Source organism: Grus americana, chromosome 15 (assembly GCF_028858705.1).
Source record: "Grus americana isolate bGruAme1 chromosome 15, bGruAme1.mat, whole genome shotgun sequence".
Taxonomy (NCBI): domain Eukaryota; kingdom Metazoa; phylum Chordata; class Aves; order Gruiformes; family Gruidae; genus Grus; species Grus americana.
The window spans coordinates 11991636-12018178 of NC_072866.1; the positions used below are offsets into that span (position 1 = coordinate 11991636).

Below are 26543 nucleotides of genomic sequence, written 5' to 3' on the forward strand. Positions count from 1 at the left end.
TACATTAGCGCAAGGTGTATTTTCAGGGACAGATACGGTGTAAATGAAAGATATGCCTATTTCATTTATGTTGCAAAATTGGCTCTTATGAAACTAGAAACATCATTAGAACTGATGGCACAGGAACACTGTAATTTTCTCTGACTTGAGAGAAGAGCAAACTTGCATTTTCTCATGCCATTAAAACTGTAACTGCTGCACAACAACCACACAACTGCAAGCTTTTGTAGGCAAGCTTAATAGCGTGCCATGTTACGCAAGCAGAATTTGAGGCTATTTTTAAGAGTTCGTATTTTATGCTGCCCTTTTGCATTTTTTTCTTTCCTGTGGCATTTCCAACATTTGAAGGGTACACTCTTTTCTAAAGCGTGATACACCTGTCAGATCTCAAGAGAACATTCACCAAGTTATGTTACACAAGCACTTATGGACAGTAAGGCTTGATTAGGTCCTGAATGTATCACAAAAAGGAGCACAAATCTCTGCCAAAAGTAATGCTTTCCTGGCTGTCCGAATGAAAGAACAGATCGGCTGTTTTGAAGGCAAGCTCCTGAAGCTCCTAGCAACGTGAGCAAGATAATGAGTATGACACCAGAATTAATATAAATTGAAAAAAAACCAACGCACCGCCCCCCACCCTTGTGCACTCAAGGTTAACCGCAGAGATAGTAATTTCTGAAACAATTTCCCTGTTACCCAATTATTTGGGACATGAGAAACAGAGCACCATCTCACAACACTGCAGCAGACTAAAATCCAATTTTTTTCCCCCTCCAACGCTGAAGTGCCTTTTTTTTTTTTTTTAAAAAATCTTCTCCTAGATTTATCCCCCACAAGGATATAATTATGTTAAAGGAAAATAGATTGCCAGGAGCCATGAATGTCTTTGGATAGCTGCCATAACTTTATCTGTAGATCTTCACAAAGAGCTACTCCCACATGAATCACTTCTGGAGAGAGAAAGGGTGGAGGTGGGTCGCAGGAAACCAGAACGCGTAGAGGAAAGAAGCCCTTTCCAGCCACATTTATTTTTATTTTATCTGGTTTGAAGCCTTTCAAAAGAGAAAAAGTTTCTTTATTTTACAAATATTTCTCTTCCTCTTTGATCGGCAGCCACGAGATTTCCCGAATTCACAAGAGGTGGGGGCTGTGCCCGGGCTGGCCCTGCGTGCGTGATTGCCTTGAGGTGCGTGTACGATCGCGCTGCTGGCAGGGGGACTCGAAAGCTAACGAAGGAGAGAATGGTCTATCCGAAGATTTATTAGCCCAGACTCCTCTTAATTCCCAGTGACAGCCAGAGCAACTACATGTCCCCTCTCGCTAGAAAGGAATCTGAGCCCGATGCCTAAATAGTAAAAGTACTTGTGTTCATTGAGTACGCTTTAATTTTCCAGTTCTCATATTAGTGTTGAGAATTTTATTCTAATATGGATGTATGAATTCAGGACCTGCAAGTGGTATTGTGGATCTCACTGTTGCCAGTCTTTTATCAAGTAACAGACTTTGATCGACTCTTTAAGAATGAATTGAAACATAACCTTCATTTCTCCGACCTCTCAGCTCTCTCAGGATATCCTGATTCAAATAAATTATCGTTTGCTAAGACTAATTAGTAGCTTGAGTGAGGCACACAGATCCCTCTTTCCTCCGCAAGTTCCTTTCTCTAATGCTGGTTTCCTTGACTATCGCACCGAAGACTTTGTTATAAGCTCCAAAGCCGAGTCCTCATTAGTAACCCGCAAGAACAGTGCAGAAGCCAAGCAACAGTGTCCAAAAAAATCTCAGAGCTTTAATGAAATGAACCGGAAATACTGAAACTAAATGATGAGCTAATCCAGCAAACTGCCAGCTGCACGATGTACTTTAGAAGATCAAACGTAGGAAATTAGAGAGTTACTGGCACTTTGCACTGGAACTTCAAGAAGAACTCAAGTTTTTAAGGTTATCTGTGTTGGCATCTAAGACCATGCGTCCTCCTTCCACATCTGACATAGCCACATTTGATATATAGCAAATGATGCTGTTTTATGTCTCTAACTAGGCCAAAAGCAGCTTTTAATAAGCTAGCCTATATTCTGGCTTTCTAAGAAAGCTAGATAGTGGGATGCAGTGGTTCTCTCCACTTTTGCAGCTCATTTTAGCTGAAGATCCATCACTGTTTTTTGAAAGTAAAAATTAAGCTGGCATATTGGACATCTGATGTCAATTAAGAAGTGCGAACTTAGAGCAAGGTTCATGGCAAAAGCAGCATAGCTGCAATACACAATCATTTTGCCTATAAAATTAGATACCACAGGCCAAATTCTCAGCTTGTATAAACTGACAAATCCCCGCAGTGACATTGGACCACATCTGAATTATCAAGCGATGCTTTATCACACCACAGTAACTGCTTCGTGAAGGTCAGCCTCTGAACCATCAGGAGATAGATCCTCACCACAGATATATGACCATGCTTCCATAGCAGCTGATTTTGTAAGACAAGTATACACATTAATGTAGCTGAATATTAGGAGCCCGAAAAATATTAAGGCACTGGGTAAGGTGTATTTGAGATTAATTGTTTGAAAACAAGGGTTTATATCTAAAAGGCAGCAGCCCTGTCAAAGTTGTTCTAATGCATTAGAGATCTTCATATTTTCTTGCTTTCTCTATACTGTACCTACTATCATTGTCAATTTATTGAGTGGAAACTGAGCTTGCTACTCTGCAGTTATTTTAGACTGTAAAATTTAATGAGTTATTTAATTTCTAATATTATAAAAAGATTTTGAATTGATAAAACCTGTCCTGTTTAAAAATCCTAATTCATCCCCCTCCATCTTCAACTGCTTGCAACCCTATCCCAGATATTAATTTTAGGGCTTCCCAACTGTTTTTCAAGCCTGGGTTACCAAAACCTACAGCAGTATTTATCCTCTCATAGTTTCTTTGGTTTCAAGATGGTTTTTATTCAAGAGCTTCAGAAACCAGCGAGTACCTGTAATGGCATGCTCCTTTATTGTTAGCATGTGTGCTCAGCTATTAGTGACAGGATCGCACATCCCAGAATAAACAGAAGTGCTCAAGTACAGCTTTATTTTCAATAAAGATTTTGGACTCCTGTGGACGCACTATCATTAGATACCACGAGCTGATTTAGTGCCCGGGCTCTAACTTCTTAGGCTCCTTGGATGGTGTAAAACCATGAGTTCTGCCAGTGAACCACCATATGGTCCTGGCCAAGCCACCTCTGGCCAGCTGTGAGGGATGCTTACAGTCCGCAGCACCAGGCAAAACTGAGTTCCTTAAGAGTCTGTATCTACAAAATGGAAAAAAATATTTAGGACACTTGCTTTTGAAGTATTTTGAGAACATAAGCGATAAATAGAATTTTTTTATAGTTCAGAAAACAGACCTAAAAATGCTTTGACCTTTCTCCCTGGCTTTAGATATCTTCCCCCCGCATTTTAACCCCATTTGACTGTGCATACAGGTAAATTGCAGATTCCCTGAAGTTCTCTCATGCAGCTTGCTGCTCTGGCAGCGCTTCTTGTATATTCTAAGTCTAAGAAGATACAGCCAAAAGTCTGAGCCCTGACTTGCTCTATTCAAGAAATCAGATGTTAGTATCAAAGAAAACACATGAAAAAAACAAATGAGTCCTTATGGCCTAGATCACAGCTTCGTGTTATTTTGATCCCAGTTTCTGTGTTCCTCCTACAATCAGTTTCAAGTCAACCTTCTTTTAATACTGCAAGAGAAAATGCCAAATACACACGTAACCTCTGATCTTTAGATGCTGAGCAAGAGCACAATAATCCTAAGGTTTTATGAAATCACTTAATCTTAGTATTTACTACATTTCAAAAGAAGTGTTTGAAGAGCAGCAGAAAGGAGAAAGCGGTGAATGCGGTATCTTTTTATTATGATACAGAACACTTCAAAACTATTTTGTCTGGGTCATGCTATCTCTAACTCCAGCACAAGCATGCCTTGTTTAAAATACCTCTGGCAATAGCTTTCCAATTACTGCTTCCCAAAAACTTTAACGGAGGGGGATGACTTTGTTTAGCCTTCTCCTCGGCCAGTTCAAAGGACAGTTATCTGACCCAGCAGACCGAATCCTGCCGCGTAGAGCACGTTCACGTTTCACACCAAGTAACGCTGCGCAGTACAGAGGGCACAGACATACATATATGTGTCTGTAAGTGTAGAGTATGCAAAGAATTAAATTCCAAAAGATTTTTAATGAAGAAAAATAGGAAAAAAATAATAAGAAAAAATGTCAGGTTTGAACCTTGCATAAATACAGGTCACAAAGAGCTTTTATTATTAAACTTTTAAACCATATATGTCATCCATTTTGTTATTCACTTGCAATATAAATTTTAATTTATCAGGTGCATGAAGGGTAGGTTTGGAAATAGGTTTGGTGGAATTTAACAGCTAGGGAGCAGCTTTTCAAGATCTGTCTTTACTGTTGCTACTAAGCTAACAATAATTTACTGTTGCCTGAGATTGCTTTGATATTTGAAGTCTCTATGCTAGTATGGACAATTCAGCTAGACAATGGAGTACTTGTGCTCTAGGTCTACATGCAGGTTATGTCTATATGCAGGTTATGTTTATATAGCCTTGTACAGAGAATTTAAGAAGGCAGTTTTGAAAATGTGTCATCAAAAGCTCAGATAATTATTTTATTTCTATATGGGTAATCAGCTCTCTAAAATAACTTGTGCTGTTTTAGAAATAGTTGGTGCTTGAAATAAAATTTCAGATAACCACGGCTGTGGGAAAATCCGCCCCAGCCTAGAAGCAGAGAGGGAAAGGGGGAGGATGAGGGGCAGTGGGGTACTGGGGAGGGAGAGGGAGCACGAGAGATCTGCTCAGCCAGAGAAGGCTGCATGCAAGCTGCTCGTCGTGTTGTCCGCGCTGCTGCCAAACGGGGGCAGGGATGGGGACAGGTTGTTTTGTTTGCTTTAAATAAATAACCTGCAGGTTTATGCATGAAAGCAGGGTAGGAATGAAATAAATAAATTTCTCCCTCAAATGTCTATATGTCTTTTTGTCTTCAGCGCAGATTGTGGGTTTTTTTTCTTTCATTTTAGATTTAATGGATCAACAAGCAAAAAAACTCTAAACAAAACAAAAAACACCCAACCAAAGAAACCACCAACATAACTGAACAAAAGCACAGAAAATGCTGAAGTGCTCAGATGTCTCCTTCACAGCAGACGTGGTGCTTTGACTTACCGGACTCCCGTGTACGACCTCTCACCACTTCGCTCCACGGTCCTGCCCCGATAGCATTGAAAGCCTGGATCTGCAGTTCATACTCTGTCCACTCCTCCAGATCTTCAATCGTGTACTCTCTTTCCAATCGGTCATTAACAACCCTCATCAGGGTGGGAGACTGCAGATCCACACGCCAGAACTTTATCCTGTACCCCACAGACTCTGGATTGCCGTTATACTGTGTGTCGGGGAGGGGCTGGCAAACGACAAAGAAAAGACAATATTCCTACAGAGAACACATTGCCAGCGCTTTCCAAACTATATACCAAGGCTGTCTGAACTCCTATAAGGCCACAGGAAGGCAAAAAAGATCAAGAGGTTGATTTTCTGTTTTATTTATGTTTCATGATCTCTAAATTTCTGTGTTGCTTGAGATTTTCTTTTAGTTTTTACCTTAATTTTGAACCAAATAGATATGCACACAGAACTAAGCCATTTGCTGTGGGTGTATCGACAGAGACGATATGAATACAATATATTTCAGAGCTTTGTGATTAATTATGGAAATGAATGATAAATTGCTGAAGCATGTGACAAATTCATTTATCGTACATTTTTTACTTTTTTTACTGACTCTCTGCCTACTCATTTATCAGCAGAGATTTATTCTAGTATTCTAACTCCCCAAGCAATTTCAGAGATTAAAATATGAAATAATTAGCCTACTTCATGAAGTTTAGAGTTTTTCCCCATAAAACTAACTAGATGATGCCACGGATGGCTGAGATTCAGTTCTGAATCACTGGGAAAGTTTGATACTCATTAACATTTCACAGCGTAGAAGACTATCCCGCAGGCAAGCAGGGCTAGAACTGTGACCCTTATTCTGTAGGAAGGAAGGAATTCCCAGCTCCCAGGGGGACACAGATTCACCTGCAGGTCTTGGAAAAAAAAGAGATTAAATACTTTCAAATACTGCCGTTATTAAGCATGACAAAGGTGTATCAGGTCATTTTTAGCTGTGGCTGTTGCTCCTCCTGAACCCTGCACAGTTTGACTCATGAAAAACAGGCTTCCAGGTAGCACAGCAAGGAAACACAATCTTGAAAATGTTTTAAAGTCTCTTAAAACAGCCTCGAGGTAATTTTGATGTAAGATATGTAGGTCTGGATATAGTACCAAAGGTTTAACAATGTGGGCATGTTATTCACATGGTAAAGCCACGAGTGAGTTATGTGGGTCCTACCAAATGAACTGCATTGGCTTTTCTATGAATATTGAGGTGACACCTTCAAGTTTGATGTTTTGGTCTTTCAGGGTTTGGAATTAAAAGCAGTGTCCCACTGAGAAACTGGAATTATTCCTTTCTGATGGGAGGAAAACCCCTCTTGTTTCTAGCCTGATTTTGACTTCCAGTCACAGAGTTTATGCATGGAAAAGCTGACATTTGGGCAAAAGGAAACCTGTGCTTCATCAACTTCACACCACAGTAACCCCAGTGGAAAATTCTGCCTAACAGGGGAGAAGAAAAGCCATTCTGGAGCAGGTTAATTGCCAAGTAAACCCCAACGTGGCAACTCTGCAGGTAACTGAGACAGTCAAAGGGGCACAACAATGTCATCAATCACTGCATCTTCGCAATTACTCATTTCTACGTTTTATCGCATAACTCCACACCCTTTCACATAAATATAATCTTCCCACAGGAGTATGATGTGCAAACTTTGCTGCCTTTGAAGCACAGCCGTTCAGTACCTGCAGGATGATTGCCAAAGGCCGCTGCGCACCTTCTGGGAACTGTTTTGTACAAAGCAAACAACTGAGCCCTAGGAAACTCCAGGCTGGCTCAAGTATTATATTCCTGTCCCATGTGTTGACCCAGGCTGTGGAACTAGAGAGTCTCAAAAGCCAAGGTTTTACACACAGGCATATATTCCCCTGATGAAGTGGCAGAAGTAGTGGCAGTAGGCAATTTAAGTGATTAATAAGGCACTTAAGGTAAGTCTCAGATTTCCGACTATTCTGAAAAAGGAAATAATTTTGCCTTTACTCCTTATACTGAACGCAAGGAAAAAGCATTCCTGAGTGCTGGCCTGAGCCCCTGGGGAAGCAGCCGCATCCCAAGCACCAGCACCCGGCTTCCCTCCGGCCCCGCTCCTCCTCGCCAGCTCACCACCCATCGTAGCCACAGGCTGGTCTCGCTGGCCGTGCGCACGGTGACGCTCCCAGGGGCAACATCTGGCGGAGCTTGCAGCGTCTGGATGACGCGGGAGGGCTGGCTGAGCGGGCTGGGACCCACCACGTTCACCTGCCGCATCCGGAACCTGGAGCGGAGGAAAGATGCAGTGCAGGTTATAACAGCTCGGCGAACGGTACCTCTCTTTCCAGAACAGGAAAAAGATGGAAAAATACAAATTAGGTCTTTCAAAATGTTCCACAAAGGTCGTTGCATGCAGGTCCCCTTTGTATTCACTGCTGAATGCTTTATGGTAACTGCTTTCAGATCCTCTCAGGTATTAAAAAAAAAATGAAAATGAGATTAGCTTAGGGTCTATTAGAAACTTAGGTATTTGTGTGAGAAATTTATGGTAATTATACCAAGCCTGATGAGCTTATGCTAGCAGTAAGTGATTTTCTCTTGCGATGCTAGCACAATACATTCAGAAAGGTATTAAAATATCAAACTTCGGATATTCTCATTCCCTGTCAATATAAAAAATATACTAGCGATAACATTTCCCCCCAATTACTGGTTGAAAGAAGCAGATTTATCCCTGTGCTGCATTTTCAGCCTTCCTGCACAAGAAAGATTAAGTTATTTAATATGGATATGCATCTTTAAAAAAATACCCTGTCTGCTCGAAACCATCTCTTCTACAATAGAAATCCCTACTGGGTCACAAAAGATTTAGGGAAATCTTTTTTTCAGGAAACACAAAATAATTAAGACGTGCTGCACATTTCAGATACTCTCACCCATCACAAGCAATTAGAAGTATCCAGCGCTTGCACACAAATACACGACCTGTTCATACTAAACACTTAATTTTTGGACCTAATGACTGAGCTTGGGAAAAGTCAACACAGCAGGGTTTATTTATCTGCTCTGATCTCCCTAGAAAATGCATTAAAGGAAACATATTAAACAAATATTGTCCTTGATTTCACTCTCAAACGTTGGCACATAACATAGAAAAGAAGCTGGCTGCTAAAGATGTGGTCTGATAATTAGTTCTCATGATGTATTTCCTCAGTGGACAATGACTAAAGCTGACCAGAGGACCACAAATCCATTTGGCAACAACTTTCTAGGTTTCAAAAAATGATATAAAATTGCTCTACACTGAAACAAAACAAAAAACCCTTGTATCTGTGCATACATGAGAGAAAAAAAAAGAGGCAAAATTCAAGGAGCTGCTTTAATGTACAAATTATAATGAAAAAAAATCAGAGAACTGGAAGTGCAACAGATCCAAGCATAACTGGGATCACTCCAGAATTCAATGGGTACAACAGAGAAATGAGATGTAGCAAAAAATAAATCAGAAAGTTTAACAATAGTAAAAAAACCATCCACCCCAAACTCCTCATATGCTTCCTCTCTATTTTTTACCCCAAAGACATTTCTCCGTATACCTGCTAGGCGTGCGAGTCTTTCTTATTTTGCATGGATGCTGAACGGTGACTGTGCTACGACCTGCACTTTACTATTCACCGCTTCCTTTTCAGCTTAAAGAATCCACCTCTATGAGGAGAACAAAATCTTCTCAACCTGAAGATAATTTCCCTAAACCTCTGCACTAGAAATCTCAGCTCCTGCTCCAAAACTTTAAAAGAGCTTTTCGTAGAATGTTTAGCTTTTGAGGATGAGGTGCAAAACAGTTCAGTGGAGACTTTGTGAGAAATTCAGTAAGTTCCTAGGCTTCTGACTAAGGGAAGAAAATTAGCTTACCAGCACTGAATTAGTTGTAAATTATATAAGCTTTACTTGGTTGCACCTACTATTAGCTCACAACAGCACCTGGACTGGCTAATAGGCCCTGCAGCCAGCGCAAAATGGACAGGTTTCTAGTTAGCTGATTTAACGCTTGCCACTATATCTCCTTGCAACCAGCCTTTACATTAGCAAGCTATTTCATGAAAGTATTTTTCATTAGGATTAAGTACCTCAAATTCTCAAATCTTGTCTATACTGAAGCAACGCATCACTTGAATTGAATTGATTTAAAAATCAATCTCGTTTAACTGGGGTGCACCCATAATGCAGATTCACTTCAATCAGTTTAAGCATTGCGTATATTTATTAAACTTAACTTGGCAAACAGTAAATTCTTATAAACAAAGGTTTCATCTAACTGATGTTACCAAATTAAGCTAAATCAATAAAACGATGTTTAAATTGATATAAATATGTAATTACAAGTTTGCAGCAGTTTAACTACAATTGATTTGTCACTGACTGATGTTACACTGGAGCACCCTTTAGATGAGGGAAGTCAGGATATCACTTACTCATCAGCATTTCACCGTGCACTTGGATTTCCTTTATAATGTTACGAACTCTATTGTATGTAAATTACAATTAACAATATCAGACAAGTAATTTTAAGTATAATCTATTAAAACAGCAAACCTTTTCTCTTTTGTTCAGATTATAAACACAGCCAGCTGCTTCCGATTAGGAAAGCTGTGCCATGCTGCTATTTACTTTCCCCCCCCTCCTTGCTGCAGCTAATTACCTGCTGTTCTTACCTGTAATGAGTGTAAGGAGTAAGGTTCGGTACCTCCAGCATTTGAGCATCAGGTTCATTCTCCACCTCATGAAGACTCACCCACTCTTCTTCGTCACCCAGCACACCAACCTGTAGACAGGAAAGGTGAGAAGGAACACAAAGCAGACTATACCTATATAGAGTTATGCATAATTATATATATAATTTCTTCTTCAGTGTGTGTCATCACACCAGTGGAAGGACAAATGCTTTTAAATATATATTATCCAGTTAACATTCATTTTTATATGACAAGACACTAGTTATTTGTAAAGAGACAACACAGCCAAGTTAGCCAAATTTCCTTCTAGCTGTTGGGACTTCACTGGGATCCTCTGATAAGATCTATTCCAGAAAAACACCATGAGAGCGCTAATACCCTGTTCAATCTCACTGCCACAATACAAAAGTATCAAGTAGTAATATAACAAAATGAAAAATAGGCTTGATAATAACTCGCAGGAACTGATGCATACTAAGCGAGTCTCAACGGAGGAAAAATGCCACAGAAACGAAGACAGAGAAACAAGAACAAAGTCAAAGAACAAAAGTGTTTTAACCTCATCTGCTGGGCTGCACTTAGACCAGGCTTTTCCACATGCAATCCTTTGTATTAATTAATCACAACATGTTGCCCAACATAGTCCCTCAGCTACGGCAGTGTTAGCAGGGACAAAATGGTGATGAGAATCGAAAACATTATTTTCCATGCAGCTTTTTGGAGATAAAATGAAGATGAATCAGGACTTAAAAGGAAGCCAACAAGGAGTGATAGAAAGGCCAGAGTGACCTGGGACCCTGGAAGATGGCAGCATCAGTCGGCAGGGTCGTGTGCCTGAGAGCCACAGTGGGGAGGAGACAGAAGAGAGGTGGGAGATGGCTGGGCTTCACTTTGGAGATCCTCAGATCTTCGACAAGAATCCCTGATATCATTCTCTAGCACTGTGCACTTTTACTCTGGTGTTTGGGCCCTCCCGCAAAGGGCAGCACCCATAGTCCAGTTCCCTCAGCCTACCCTGGTATCCACCGTCATGGGCCGAGGGGGACGAGAGGGCACGTAGGCAGCTGTTCCCTTTAGCACCTATTTACAGACCTAATATCCATGAAGGCGCCTAATCCTTTTTTAACCTACTGACACTATCTACTCCCACAGAATGCTGTGGCAACAAATTCCAGTAGCTCATGACCCACTGTGTAAAGAGCTATTTCCTTTAATCTTTTTTAAACAGATCCCTCACGAGTTCTGTGTACTAGTTACAGCCATAGACACTGTCAAAACACTCGATAGGCAACGTAGCCCAAAGTGTCTAGCATATCCCAAGTACTTCAAATAGAAAATTAGGTTTCATTCACTTTCCCCCCCCCCCCCCCTTCAGGAGAAGCAGCCTGATTTATTTATAGATGTTTTAGTTCTTCGCTCACCCAGGAGCTGATGTGCTGCATATTTATGTTTGTGCATGAAGCAACGACACAAGGAAAATTAGGCCAAAGAAATAAGTTCTGCATTGCACTGTGAAAAGAAGCTTTTGTGATCTTCCCAGCAGAGGATGGCTTTCATGGAGGGATGTGGTTGCACAGGTCTTGGTGGGCATTTCAGTCTTGCTGGTTAGCAAGGACACTGCCACATACCAAACAACATATAAAATAGATGCCAGTGAAGATTATGGGCCTTTTAAAATTCTCAGTCCCCACTGAGCTCCATAAATTTTAGTAAAGTCCATGGATGCAGAAGCTTAAAGGAAGCAAGTTGAGACAGGTCTGCATGGTAAAAAGAGAACAGCCCTGAAGTGACCCCAGGAAACAGAGAGAGGATAAAGAGAATTAAAAAAACCACACTTACATGAACAAAGAAAGGAAGAGAGGGTTGATTTTGGTCAAGGAAACAGAGAACACTTCTTAATAAAAGAATTTTTGATTAATACTGTAGAAAGTCTATAGTAAATGCTTATTTTTGCAAAACTCCTTGCTCTTAACAGCATCACCTCAAAGTGCTGTAGTAATTGTACAGCAACAATCCACAGTGCTTTGGAGGCTGCAAATAATCTCCAGTAGTTAGTCATCTTTTTGTATTCCAAGAACAGTAAGAGCTTTTTAAAATATTTCTTGCATAGAAAAAAAAAAAAAAGAAAAGAAAAAGAAGACCACAGGTTTCAATCGTTACACAGCAGCAGGCAGGTCATTAATACACATTAAGGACCACATGGTTCAGACCCAGAGGCCCACAGGGCTGTGAACAATTGACATTGACTCAGGCTTGAGAGGTGTCCAAACCCCCCTGCCTGTTTTGCAGCTAGACATTTACCAGCTGGCTGCAAAGGTGGAAATATTAAGGATCTTTTACCAACTGAGAAGCAGCAAAAGCTTCTATGTGCCCAGGACTACAGCAAGCCCCTCGAAAGCTATCCCAGGAGACAGCTTTTGGTTGGAGTGATGGGTGCTGCAGATGCCAAGCCAGCCCGGCACACTGGTTGTTCCCAAGCTCAGGAGCCAGCTGGTAAACAGGTGACCAGTACCTGTACTGGGAGGTGGGGGACCCCCAGCAAAGCGGCAGCGCAGACAGTCCCAATTAACTGCTTTTAGACCTATTTTCTGCTGAAAGGTAGTGACAGAGAGGCAGCAAAAAAAAAAAAAAAAAAAAAATCAACCACAGACATAGTTCTGTGATTCAGCAAAAGATTTTGACAGAAATAGATCAGGAACTTGCTTTAGTTAGAACAATACCTTGTAATGTTCCCAGGATCTGGTGCCAGCCTTTGGGAAACTAACTCAAAGGGTTAGATCTTCTACTGAAATCAGTAGTATATTTTAAGAGAGTGGTGCTTGTGTGGGGAGCTTTTCTGAGGTAAGAGGACCGAAGGGTGAAGGGCTGCAGGGTAGCTTGGTGAACAGCCTGGGGATTTCTGCATGACCTCTGACTTGCGTGGCCAGGCAATTCTAGGTCAACGTTACTCAAAACAAGTTTAATTTATCAATAATCTCAGAAATGAGTCTCGGAAGAGAACCTTCATTGATGGACTTCTGTATTTTTAACTTCCATGAGATCTATAGTAGATTCCAAGTTTCAGGCTCTTGAAGGAAAAGGGAATTATTTTTGCTGAAACACTCTGATGTCAGATCAGAGGAAACGTATCAGTTTCAAGAATCAGAGTACAAAGGGATTCCCATGGGGCGAAAAGAACTATGGGCAGTGGTAAGGATAAAAGAGTCCTTTGAGGGCCAAGAGAGTCCACTATGAGCATAAAATAAAGTTAATTTAGAGGCTTCTTTCTTGTAGCTGTTTTTTGGATAACAGTGCATGCAAACTTCAGAAAAGGATTATGTTTGATGACAGATGCACACATGTTTATGTGTGCATTGTTTTAGGAGGCAGATGAAAACATCAACTGCTTTTCTGTTACCATCAGCATAAAAACTCCTTAAGAAATGTGCTCTGCATCTTCACAGCTCTCCGCACGATGGGGCCGCAATCCCCAGGAGGCCCCAGGACTGTCACAGTAAAAACACCTATGTCCACCTAGACACTTCATATGATTCTCGATAAGGATCAGCCATCACAAATTAACACATATTCATTCCCATCTCTCAGCTCTTCCTGAGGCATTATAGTCAATAAAAGGGCACATTCATTTATTATTACAGAAATGAGACAGTATGAAACAATATTGGAAGTGATGTCAGAACCCTTCACTTCTCTATGCGTTAGTTTCTCCATTTCTAAAAAGGAAAATGTTACATATTTTGTAAAGTGACTTAGCCTTTTCTGATGGAATGGACTATATGAGCAAAGTTGTAGAATTTTGACTTAAAAGAAACCAAAAATAATTAAAATTTGGAATGAAAAAATCACTTGCTGCGATATTTTGTATAAGACAGTAATGCTTCCAAAATTTTGAACAGTTATGAAGTACTAACTGCAGGAAAGGAAAACGCCATGTTTCTGTACATTATAGAAGTACCCTGTGTTCTTCTATAGTTCAAGATATGTCAGAGTTTTCATTATAGAGGTCCATAACTCACATTTGAAATCGCTTTGGGAGAAATTCGGTTCACAGGATGTCAGCCTGGGTGCAATTTTTTTTCTTACAGAATCCTTAAATCGATTTGGCCATTTTTGATTTAAAGATTAGCGAAGGCATAAAATTGTCAGAGTTTCAGGCACTTTATTTACCAGCTCCGAAGTAACAATGACACCAAGAGAATCACCTCGCACAATGGACGAATCCTATCTGGGTCACTGACTTAACCCGCAAAACCAGATAAATTCATGGTTAAAGTTACGACGTCTTTCCCAACTCACAGCTTTACAAGCGAACACAGCGATAATACTTTAAAGGTTTTACTACTTTGAAACTCTGTTACTGCTCGCCATGATATTCATACAAAATCTCTCTAAAACGAGCAGAAAGGCTTCAAGAAAAACCTCTCTATATTAGCCCATATACTCATTGCTCCATGACTTGCAGTACCTGTTCATAAGTGGCCTTCAGCCGTTCCGCAGGTCGTCTGCTGTCTGCACAATAACGTTAATCAGCAGAAAAACACACCAAACTCAGAAGTTAGCCCAGCTTTTCTAATAAGCCACTGGAAAGCTTGATGCTGTGCACTGAGCACCTACCAAGGCACAGTCGTGATGATGTTGTTGATGTACTCCTGACAAAACCCCAGGAAAAATCCAGCATGAGAAAAATAAGCTGAAACTGGATTGCAGCAGATAGAGAGTGCAAATATGAAACCACGTGAACAACAGCAGGGATTCAGTGCTGTTCTTGGTTGCAAATTCCCAGAAAAAATGTCTGCAATATATACTCTAACTGCATGTGAGAGTACAGGACGATTGGAAGGATTTACTGAATTTCTTTGGGGATGCCCACGTTACCTGTGAGCGTCAATGCCACAAGACAGTTACTGCTGCTCCTTCTGAAGGAGTGTCAGCAGAAACTTTATATTACGTTAGACCCTCTTCTCTTTAGATTATACTATATGTAATGGAAACATGACCTTAGAAATATTTTTAAAATGGCATTGGTACTTATTTGTAGTTCTCCAGTTGGATATCTAGTTCCCTCAAGTCCTCTGAGTCTACATCTTAAAGACCTGATTTTCCTCTCATGTTCATTGACATAATTGAAAATTAGTTCCACAGTGGCTCCCGTGAATTTACACCCCAGCACAAAAAGCAGAAGCCAAAGCCAGATGTACAAAATTTCACGTCAACTGGAATTCCCAGCTGTGTTTTTCATTCAAATTGTTCATGAAGTATCAGACTTCAGAAACGGCACTTAGCCAAAATGGGATACTTGGAACCTTTTCTAGACCTGCCCTTATGAAAAAAGCTTTATGACACAAAGGAACGAAGAAGAAAAACATGTTGGTGGCAGCTTGTTTGTGTGTGTCAATATAAAATAGTTTGTCTGTAAGGACTCAGACATTCAGAGTAAAGGGTATATTCCCAGTAGAGGTGAAAGAGAAGACACAATATATAACAGATGTCCAATGCAAAGCTACCACCCAGCTGTACAGAGGGGGACGTAGATGAAGAGCATGACAGCACCATGGATTTGTTGGTCATGCTTTGCCATGAGCCCACCGACAGTGGAAGTACAGCCCAGAGGGAACAGACCCGTGCGGGGACACTGACCAAGTCCTCCTCCTTCCAGGAGAGATCATGCTGTACAAGGTCTTGGTAGACTGCAACATATTTTTTTCCCAAGCTATTAGCTGTTTTCAGCTATTCTGCACCTTGTTGCAAACTTTCAGAGAGGCTAATGTGCAAAAAAAATTGTGAGTGGATGGAGATGTAGTCCCTCCACCTGCTTGGACAGAATCTCTCTTCTCCAATTCAACTGATTAATTGAAAAGTACACTAGAACATATAGATTAGTATTTTATAGTTAAATGAGATCCTGTCACTCTGCAATACCACCTGTTTTAAAATCATAGTATGCAAACCCATGCCTTAAGCAGCTTTTCATTTAATGCTAAGGCATGAAACACTTGACAGGGCTATTAAAAGCTGTGCATGGGCCAGTGAATGAATGAGCCAGACGGAAAAAAATCACCCTATATTTTTGTTTAGAAAATACTGTTGTAGGTTGGGTACAACCACTGCCCTTCTATCTAACATCGTCTTAAGGAACAATTATGGTTGTCTATGCTAAAATATAGATGTTGCAAGAGTAGTCTGCATCCAAGCACAGACATTATCACCGCTTAGAACAGACTACATGAATGGCGTAAGTGAACACTGGGGCTCATAAGTGACACGGCTTATTTCTTGTTGTGCCAAAGCTGAAGGTGAGGTACGGTGCAGAAGAAACTTGCAGGGTAGCTGTGGTGAAAAGAACCGCCCAGATTCTGCAGAGGCTTTGGCTGTGCTCCTTCCCGAAATGGAGCAAACGTTCCTGGATCCAGGATCTATCAGAACCACTAACCCCTTGACTTTTCTAGCAACGCAAGAGATGTTGATGAGGGTTTGTGAACAAGAAAGATCCTCCCTTCTCTCCCTGCACACCAAGAACCCTTCAACCACTATTTGTACCCAGGGCTCTTCAAAGATGCAGATGAACTTCATGGCAATTATTACTGCAGTTTTAAAGCATTCAAGTTTATTTCACTTCTCTGGTGTTCTGCAACTCACAGATTTAACAAATTCCTAGCAATATCAATGTGGTGCTCCAGCACAAAAATGCTTCTCAGAATGTGCCAAGCCACCATATCATAGTGTTTAATTCTATAATATGCAATAATGTGTACGTAAACGGTACAAAATGTACCAACTTGTTCACAACAGTCTCATTACCAAGTGAAGTGATTGTATCAACATGTCTAAGTGGTGACGGTGATTTAAGAAGTCCAACATTTGGTCTTAAAAACAGATTATATTATTTATAAAGATCTGTGGGTGGAAAGGAAAAAGCAAAGCTCATCTGTCAGGAGAACGAATGAGGAATATATAACTCCTCCAAGGCATAATGACAGCAGAAAGAAGGATATTGTTTAAAGCTGATGAAGAAGAGAATTCATCCTATTCATATCCAGAGGCCTGGATAGAAAACCTCAGTATATTCCATTACAAGATAGAAAAATAGACTCAGTCTCATGAATAATGGTGTCTTTACTGTTCAGTGCAATTCATCCTATACTTCTGGCACTATGAGATACTAATTCCAGGTTTGCATCTGGTTTGAAAATACACCTAACAGAACCTAAACACAGGTTTCAAATCCTTTTTTAAATAAATGGATGGACTTAACCTCTGCTGTATGTGTTGCTTATGATGCATCTGGTGTTCTTCTGAACATAACCAAAGCTGCTTTACAAAAATCCATACAAATTATTTAAAGGATAAGCATTCTCACATATATACATTATATATCATATTTTTCTTTTGTTCCTGTGAACAGAAGTTACAGCATTCACGTGACCCTTTTCTCACTGGCTCCAGCACGGACATTTCTCAGCTAAGCCCCTCCAGCTCCCCTGCATTCCAACCTTTCCAGGACTCTCTGAACACCTACCACCAGGCCATGTACTGAAGAGCTTTGGTCCAAAGTTCAACAAAAACTGTAATCCAAACATCAGTTGACTATTTAGACCCTTTTTAACCCCTCAGAAACTTCAGTAAGAGCTTTTTTTGTCAGGGACATACCTGGCCTTCCACTATCCACTTGGAGATGGAGGTTTTGCCGTCGTATCCTGGCCGGAACTGAAGCGTGGCAGAGCGAGGGCTGATGTTGGAAATCACCAGGTTGGATGGAGCACCTGGAAGTTCTGAAGAAATAGAAATGTAAATGAGAGGTGGAAACGCTCTGCATCTAGGGCCCAGTAACGCAGGTTGACATTCAGTGTTTCAACAGATAAAATACCTTGGTAACAAGTATAACAGAGCAAAAGCTGTGGTTTGGTTTGGGTTTTTTTGGCAGAGTGTTATGTACAACATTACTATTTCTGCCGCTCTGAACATGCACCACATTTTTACAGATGAAATGAGAAAAGAAAGAGCCCATCTACAGAATTACAGCTGCTATTTTAGAGAACTTGCATAACTGACAAAGCGTGGTGGCTCGTGGGGAAGGTACTTCCCAGCTCCAGATCTGCCAGTCACTTCTCAAGTCACCTAATCCCACTGTCCTTCTGTTTCTCCAGAATTAAATGACAGTAATTTTTACTTACTTCTTAAAGTACATGCAACTTTAATATATTAACAACAAAAAAAGACTCAAATTTTTGGGTAAAGTATGGGGAAGATTTTGTGATTCTTATATTGATCTATAGCAGATAGGTTTTAGAGGGCATTTCTGATGCCTGAATAAAGTAGATTAATTTTTTTTTTTTTTTTTAATTTCTCTTGCAAATAAAGAGTATGACCTTCCACAGGGTAAAATCTGCAGGCTCGATCAGATCTTTGCCTCACATCAGTCAGGCTTACAGCAGCATTTACATTTTTAATATTATCTGAATTATCAACAAAAGCAAGCCAAGGAAAGAGATTATAGATTGTTTAGAATAAATTCGCAATCGTACCTGCATTCGTAAGTAATGGAAATTAGTGTTATAATCAGTAATCATTCATAATGTTGTACTATGTGCAAATGCAACAGGCAAAAAATGGGCAGCTTTTTGACATATATTTCATGTATGCACAAATACACAATATTTCTTGATTCTTACTTCACATTTGTGGGAACTATGATCGATAAACTAACCCTGCCCAAGTAGGATAATGCTGTTATCTGGCTAACAACAGGGAGCACAGCATTGATCTAGTCTACAGCTTGTCACAATTACCGATGATTAGGTAAACGAAAGGCAGGCATACTTCAAGATATACAGAAAAGTGCAAAAATACCGGAAAAGGGAAAAAACTGGATTACCATCAGTGATGTACACTAACTGCTCCACTTTGGAAAATTCTACTTGTATAACCTATAAATTAACTGAAACTGCTTGTTTGAGTTAAGAATTGGCTTTTTAGTTTGCTTTCTATACTGGATGTCGGAGAGTGCAGAATTTTAAAAACAAAATGCAAAAAGGTTAAATGTACAGGTATCCAAACGGTGACTCCGACAATGCACTACAGGACTGCAATTCTCCTCCCAAATCTTTCTCAGGCCACAACTCCCAAATCTTGTAAATAAGATTTTACTTTCATTAGGCAAATGTCATCTCAGAAGTGACATAAGCTATACGACTTATAAATGGAAAAACCTTTCCTTTTTAACAGCATCCAGACTCTATTTTTCCCCCAAAGCAACAATTTTGAATTGATTCAGGCTTCATTCTTTTGTTATTTTGTAAATGTCAAGAGATTCTCTGTTGTGTCCACTTTATTACTTTGTCCTTCCCTTCTGCCATCCCTACAACTTCTTTTGCATGTGTATCAAACCACCTCAGCTTTCTGGTAATTTCAAATTGTGAGTGTGTTCATGCTAATGTTTTAATTTGTTTTAAAAATTAAATTTTAATTATGTGGTAAAGAATTCCAATGCTTTGCAAATAAAAACATTTTTATTATTACTGAACTAATTTATGATCTTTGGAACACAGAAACATGAAGAAACAACCCATTTTAATTTGTTTCATACAGTTTCACCAACCTGGGGGCACACCAGAAGAGATGGTGGAGGACGTGACCCATCCGCTCCCTTTTGCGGTCACAGCTGCCACCTCGATTGTGTAGGTGGTGAGAGATGACAGCCCCGTGATCTTGTACTCCAGCGTCGTGTTGGGTAGCGTGCGGGCAAGACGAGATTCGTTCCTGCCATACACCTCCCAGGAGATCTGGTACCCTGAAAAACCATTACACAGAAGTCAGGGGGCCATAGCAGTGGTGGGCTCTAGTTTTTATTCTGAAGCACAGTTACACAATAACCCAGAGACTGGTAAATTCCCGCTTCTGCAAGATTTACTTGTGGTCAATGGTGGTACGACTTGTTTCCCACTCTAATCCATTACAATTGCCTTTTAAAAGCAGAAAAAAAAAGTTGAAGTAAACACTGGCTAAAATACACTAGTATTTTTCTAATACTGTTATTTCCAATAAGCGATTGATGTAGGTACCCCTTGGGGTATCACCTGCCCACCAGATTACAGATGGGGGAGGACATAGAGTCTCGACAGTCCATCTCTTTTTCTATGACTACACAGTGCTTGCTATGCAATGGCTAGGAAACCTGGGGATAATCTCGCAGAAGGGTGGACTATCATTTTGCGAACTCTATGAAGCGAATAGGAAGAATCACTGGAAAATATAAGATCTTCTCACCAGCTGGAATATCTAATTAAAAATCTATATGTGCTTAGTAGGGCTACTCCCTAAGCGAAGTAACCTTCACTGCTGTATGTCTAGAAATACTTACAAATCTGACAATAACAATCAGGCAGGAACATTGTGGGAATCTTCTAGGAACTGAAAAACCTCTACTCCCCACTGCTTGTTCCTCACACAAATCCTTTAGCAGGGTGAATCATTATCTTTTCTTTCAAAACCATAGTGTAGCCAATGTATTGTCCAAAACTGCACTCACCCTGACCTCCATACTATTCTTCTATCATAACCAGGCTTTCCTTTTTATCACTTTTATAACCATTTGCCTTCCAAGAACTTTTGAAACTTTCTACTGTCTGATTTGCTCAATTTTACCTCCAAATCTGCTTGTCCTCCCTCTGCCCAGTCCCACTTTATTCCCGTTTGAACCCATTTGAACCTTACTGAGCCAGTCTCCAGAGAGCGTGTCTGAAAAGTTTGCTTGATTGCAGCTTTCTTTGTGATTTGACTCAGGGGGGAAAAAAATACACATAGCTCTTGAATGCCTGTGAAATGGAAGTGAGTGAAAAGGACTAACAGAAAGGAACCCCACTGAGTGAACCATGCACGAGGCAAGCTGGCTAGAGAAACTCCCTACTGGGTTCCTGTTCCCATCAGCTAAAATGAGGAATTCAGACCAGTTGGGGGGCTTGAGGGTTTTTTCGCTTTATTTAAAAAAAAACAACCCCAAAAATATGATAAGGTGACTAACATATACAAATTGACATGGCAAAATACCCTATGGTATTGATCAACAGGGAAATATTGTCTCATGAATTAAAAGCATGGCAAGACATATTTCAGTGAGAGTTTGAGAGGTGTCAGATGTTATCCTTCCTCCGGTGCAAGCTGCCATCACTGACTGAGATTTCTGTTAACTTATTTTTGCATGAAAAAGGGCTCAGAGTACTCATGGAGTCACTAATTCTGGTTCAAGTGAGGGGGCATTGATAGAGAGAGGTGATACTTCAACTATTGCAGCTACACTGCAAACACTTGTCTGACTGCGCAGCCTAGGAGAAGAGGAAAAACTCCTGAATGCTCATCTGGAGCCGGGTTTAAGTAAGTGTCTGAATGGGAATTAAGTCAATAATTTACCAATAGCTCAGAGACACTGTCGTGTTTTGATGCTCTCTGAAAAGGCTTGAGAATCATTTACCAGCAATCAAGAGTTTATGTAGCACAGGCAAGAGTACAATCTGTATGAAGATTTGAGAAAACGTAAGGACTCTATTGCCTTTCTCAACAGACAGCAAACAGAAAGATGGGGGATGACTGTCCACTCTACTCGATGCTCAGTGAAGAGACATGGAGGACTTGCAAACAGAGCAACCATCACAAACGCCCCGTTCCTCCAAAAGCCGTGGATGCTACATTTGCTCCAGACAGGGCAATGTGGAAGAATGAGAACGAGTCCAAGGAAGGTGCAATTGTGCCTCTCCCCACTTCCCACAGAGGACACGAACCCACAGAATGTCCATGTGCGGCCACACGGAGCAGAGGCTGGGCAAGGGCCATGCCGCGGCTCATCTGTCTGCCCAGGAGCTGCAGACGACCCTGCTATGCCTGCGTTGAACCCTACGCATGGACTGGCAGAGGGGATCGAGGAGTATCACCTTGGAACAAAACAAAATGGGTTGCTCAAAGCAATAAATAATGAGAAGATAAGCAGGGGACTTTTAATGCTCTCCCTATCCATTTGTTGCTTACAAACAATAGAAAGTTTCATCCACCATGCACTAGGCAATCTTAAGTGATTGAGATGTCTTCTCTCCCATCTAGATAAGCTTTGGATATGCATTGAATGATGGTGATTATTCTTTGAACATTTTATATTTTCTCCCTTGTGACTACAGGGATGAGACTCAGCTTTCCCACCCATTAGGCACATAGTCTATGTATTTATTTACTGAAATAACGTTCACCAGGAAAAATATCCCGAGTTCACATGCAAATTGAAGAAAAGGCAAAGAGGCAGCATGTACTGTTGGATATTTCACTCCCAAAAGTATAGTTAAATTCTAGTCATATAAAAAAAAAATCAAACAGAAAATACATACATACATACTGAGCAGACACAAAGCCAAATGTAATCGTGCATAACAAAAGCAGATGAAAAAAAGCTGAAGGAAAGGAACAACTTCCCCCGTACCCCCAAGTAGCACTTAAGCCACAATGACTGACAGATGGGCAGAACTTTAGGACATGTGGTTGCTAAAAATGCACTCTCTGTTTTACAGACGTGATCACGGCCAGAAATGCGCACGGGGGAGTCCAGCCGGCCGGGGCTGAGAGCGTTTCCTCTGGCTTCAGTGTAAGTGAGAACAGGAAAGGTGCCACCGAGCCTTCCCGTATGCTTTGGCACTGCACCCTCTCCACAAAATGCTGTCTAACAGAAACTAATGACCAGAGGAGTTTCAGAAATAATTTTCTGTTGATCTGGAGTAAATTCTCTACAAGAGAGCAGTACACCCAATCACAAACTGTCCGTCTACATCCAGGTCCTCATAAATCAATGTTTACTGAGAGAACGAGGAAGATACTGAAATTTACAGCAAGAGTAATGGGCAATTTCCCAGAGCAGGCTGGCTGCCGGCACCACCCTCCGTGCCTTCCTCCTCCCAGCTCTGCTGCACGGAACAAGAAAGTCCAGTAAAGATATCAATGAGCAGAAATGATGAAGAATTGCCTCCCTAAGCACTCCGATCGCCAAGTAGCCCTCTGTAAACCTTTGAGGTACTCGGGGCACAAACAATTTTGCTATTCTTTTGTTCTACCTCAAATGCAATTTGCATCATTAAGGACGTTTCTTTTTCCTTATAAACTTTGCTGGGCACTTTTACACTGGTGTTTCTCCATGAACAATAGAGCTTCTTGAGTTAATTCCTTCTGAAACAATTTGTCCCAAATGTAACACAGTCCATCATTACGCTCCACCAGGTTTCAACCCATTCTAGGAGGCAGCAGCTTGTTTCTAGCAAAGCAATTCTGCAACACTAAGCACAGTGCCGCTAACTCGTGCTTAACAAGGATGAGTATGACGTCATCTTACTTAGATAGCTAGGCTTGGATTTAGGTACCTAAATTTAAGCACTTAGGCTTGAAGGCTTTGGCCATCTTCACTGAATCAATACTGCTCTGCTTTCAGAAGTCATTAGTTTCTGTTCTAGAACCGCTTAACACAATGCATATTTCAGGAAGGTTACTGTGGTATATAAAGGCATAAGATGATCTGCATAAGGACTCCACATATACTATAAACAGCAGAGAAGACACATGTACAAACGGTGCATGTTACAGACACAGAGAAAACACTGACAAATGCAAGTCCTATCAAATTAATTAGACCTGTCAACGTTAAAATGCTTCAGGAAATTGGACCGATATAACATTTCAATGTTCAGGGGCCAGAAAGTCTGATTTATTTTTTTAAAACTCCTAAAATGTATTTCATTTTACAAATCACAATACAATTTTTAAAAAAAAAACAACTAAACATTTCAGTGTCAATGCTCCCAAAACAAAATATTTTGATTCATGTGAAATGATCTTCTCCCTTCCTAACTATGATTTTTAGCTCCAGTAATTTAAAATTTGGGAGCTTTTGTGCACTTCAAAACCTTGAAAGCCTTTCTTAAATGGAATGTCCATCCTGTGCTGCTGTAATAGTTTCCCATCCGAAAACAATATTGCCTCTGTTGATAAGAACTACAGTTTTTCCTCAACTATTTATAGCTTCCTTTATGAAAAATAATGAAGCTGCTGATGTTGTATCTACACTGGCATACAGTAAATAGATAAATAGCTTGTCAAATGGCAAGCTCATCAAAGAGAAACAAGAGAGTTCTGAACCCTTGTGATGGTTTATACAAGATTAAGTAATGACATGCAAATTCTGTCACGCAGTCCACAGCCAGACCACTTGATCACAGATGAAGGATACCGCTGATTTCAGGCTTGGTCTTGATTGCAAATCTTAGCAATGCCAATCCAGATTTTGCAGCTGTAAACTCCATGTAGGAACCCCCCACCTTTGGGGCAAAGGCCAAACACAAAGTTTCAGAAATTTAGTAACACAGGTGGAGTTCACGGAAGATTTAACAAGACCAGAAACTCCATGGGGAGCTGATTTCTAATACAGACTGCCTTTTCAGTGACCACAATCATGAGCTGCCAGTAATTGGACCCGTACTTTCTATATCGTGCCCTAGCTGACATTTCAATTATCCAAAAGAGGGACCAGGAAACCAGGGCTCACAGTAGCCAGTTCTCCCTAAATGCTCTATTACACAAACATGTTTTCACTGCAATGATACATTCCACCCCACACACACACAAAAAAAAAATAATAAAAAAAAAATAAAAAGGAGATAGCAGCTGATACTTGCCTGTAATGATGCCATTTTTCTCCACAGGTTCTTGCCAGCTGACCTTGAGAGACGTGTCCAGAATCTCAGTGAAACTCAGATGTCCCACCGCTCCTGGCTCTGGCAATCAGAAAAGGAAATCTGTTAACAGGAGAACCCCACATACTTTTGATCTGATTCACGTGGCAAGGTTATGGCTGAAGAAATAAAACACCGAGCGGGGGCCAAGGGAAGCCTGCTGGAAACATCAATGAGAGCTGCAGGGGAGAGGGGAGAACGCAAGGTGTTAAGAAGCACTCTGGCTATCATCACATAAATTATTTTATCCAGTCATCATCCTGACTGTGCAGAGAACTAAAGAGAGTGGCAGCAGGAGACTTGCACGCAACTTGTTCTCTGCCTCTCTTCTTGATCTAATCTAATTAGAACAATCAAGCTGGCAATCCTGGAAACGATTGCATTTGCTGTTTTCCCTCAACGACGGTGTGCGGCATTTACCTGTGCTGCTGCGTGCAGCTCATCTGGCCTGAGGTCTGTAGCAACGCTGCCAGCACCCCCCTCACCTGGAAAAAACCTTCTGGCTATGCAAGGTCAAAGCAAGGACAGAGTCACCGAGCCACTGCTTGGACAGATTCTCTCAAAACAACTCTAAAAACGTCCAACATAATGGCAACTGTCTTCTGTAAAATGAATACAAGTGTGTGAAACTTTTAAAGGATTTTTATGATGTAGCTCAAGAGCTCTTAAAAATTTCAGCTCCCTAGTGTGCAATGAAAGAGCATAAAATGGAATGACTGTCAAGAATATGCCATCCTCCCTCAATTTTGATCTTCAAGGAAGACATCCTGACTGATTTTTGATCCAACTGCTGTTCTGTCTTCAATCGATGTACTGGAAAAAGGAGGTTTTGTTCACTTTATATTCACTGTGCTTCTGTCATTGGATCCCTGCCCGAGTGTCCTCCAGCTCCACTGACATCAGTTGGCAATTTCTCGTCTGCAATTTCATATTTTGTTTCCTCTTCACTTTAGTCCAGTTTCTCATTCCCCTCCAGCTATGATTAAAAAAAAAAAAAGCCTGCCAGTAGGTCGGCTACAACCACATTTGCAATTCTGCAATCCTAGTGAGGAAAATTTCCAAATCCATAATGCTTTGACTACTAGATATCACAGAACAGAAAGAACTGCTGATCTGGTAGTGATCTCGGGAATACCCAACAAGAGCACAGCAATTATGCACTATTCGGGACCATGTATCTGCAGACACGCAAACCGCATACTTGCAAAGCTTTACTCCAATTAGCTCCTGCAGTTGCAGTCCAATTTTAATGTCATAATGAAAACCAGGTGCAGGTTACTCCAAGCCAGGACACATTGCTTCTGACTGCATGTCAGATTTTATTTGACCTGTAGTTCATCAGCAAACAGATCTGTTTGCACTATTTTTTTTCTAAAGGATTGCCTAACTTTGCTATACAGACAGAAAATTATCACCTGAGAACATGAATGACAGTCCTTTCAAATCTGCTTTCCCACCACATAAATCCTGAAGCAACTTAGATTCAACGAGTTCTCCGCAAAGATGCATTATACCATCCTGCACTTAACTTCTTGGGCACCATGAAAACCAAGGAAAGCAATTCTGAAGGATCAAAAAAAAAAAAAAAAAAAAAATCCTGCTCTTCTCTACTGCTGAAGCTCCATGTAGCATACAGCTGCATACACCAAGAAATGTTTTAAATGTTTTACAAAATATAAGTCCGGCTTTCTCTAGTTTTATGTTTCATGATGGAATTTTCTTGTGTTTAAAATGGCATGTGACTCCGTTTCCCTGAGATACTCCCAATGCCTTGATTATGCCCTTTCTCCCCCTTTGCACAAA

The 26543-nt window shown here is 40.7% G+C and overlaps 1 protein-coding gene across 3 annotated transcripts in view; it reads right to left on the minus strand.

Moving 5' to 3' along the window:
- Positions 1-26543, minus strand: part of SDK1 (sidekick cell adhesion molecule 1) — a 412431-nt gene that overhangs the window by 77889 nt on the left and 307999 nt on the right. For all 3 annotated transcript variants that reach the window (XM_054842564.1, XM_054842566.1, XM_054842565.1), the window contains 6 exons: positions 24684-24782; positions 19586-19777; positions 17638-17759; positions 9970-10079; positions 7391-7541; positions 5236-5473 (listed from right to left, as the gene is read on the minus strand). In XM_054842564.1, coding sequence (XP_054698539.1) covers positions 5236-5473; positions 7391-7541; positions 9970-10079; positions 17638-17759; positions 19586-19777; positions 24684-24782 — 912 coding nt within the window. The remainder of the gene's footprint in view (positions 1-5235; positions 5474-7390; positions 7542-9969; positions 10080-17637; positions 17760-19585; positions 19778-24683; positions 24783-26543) is intronic.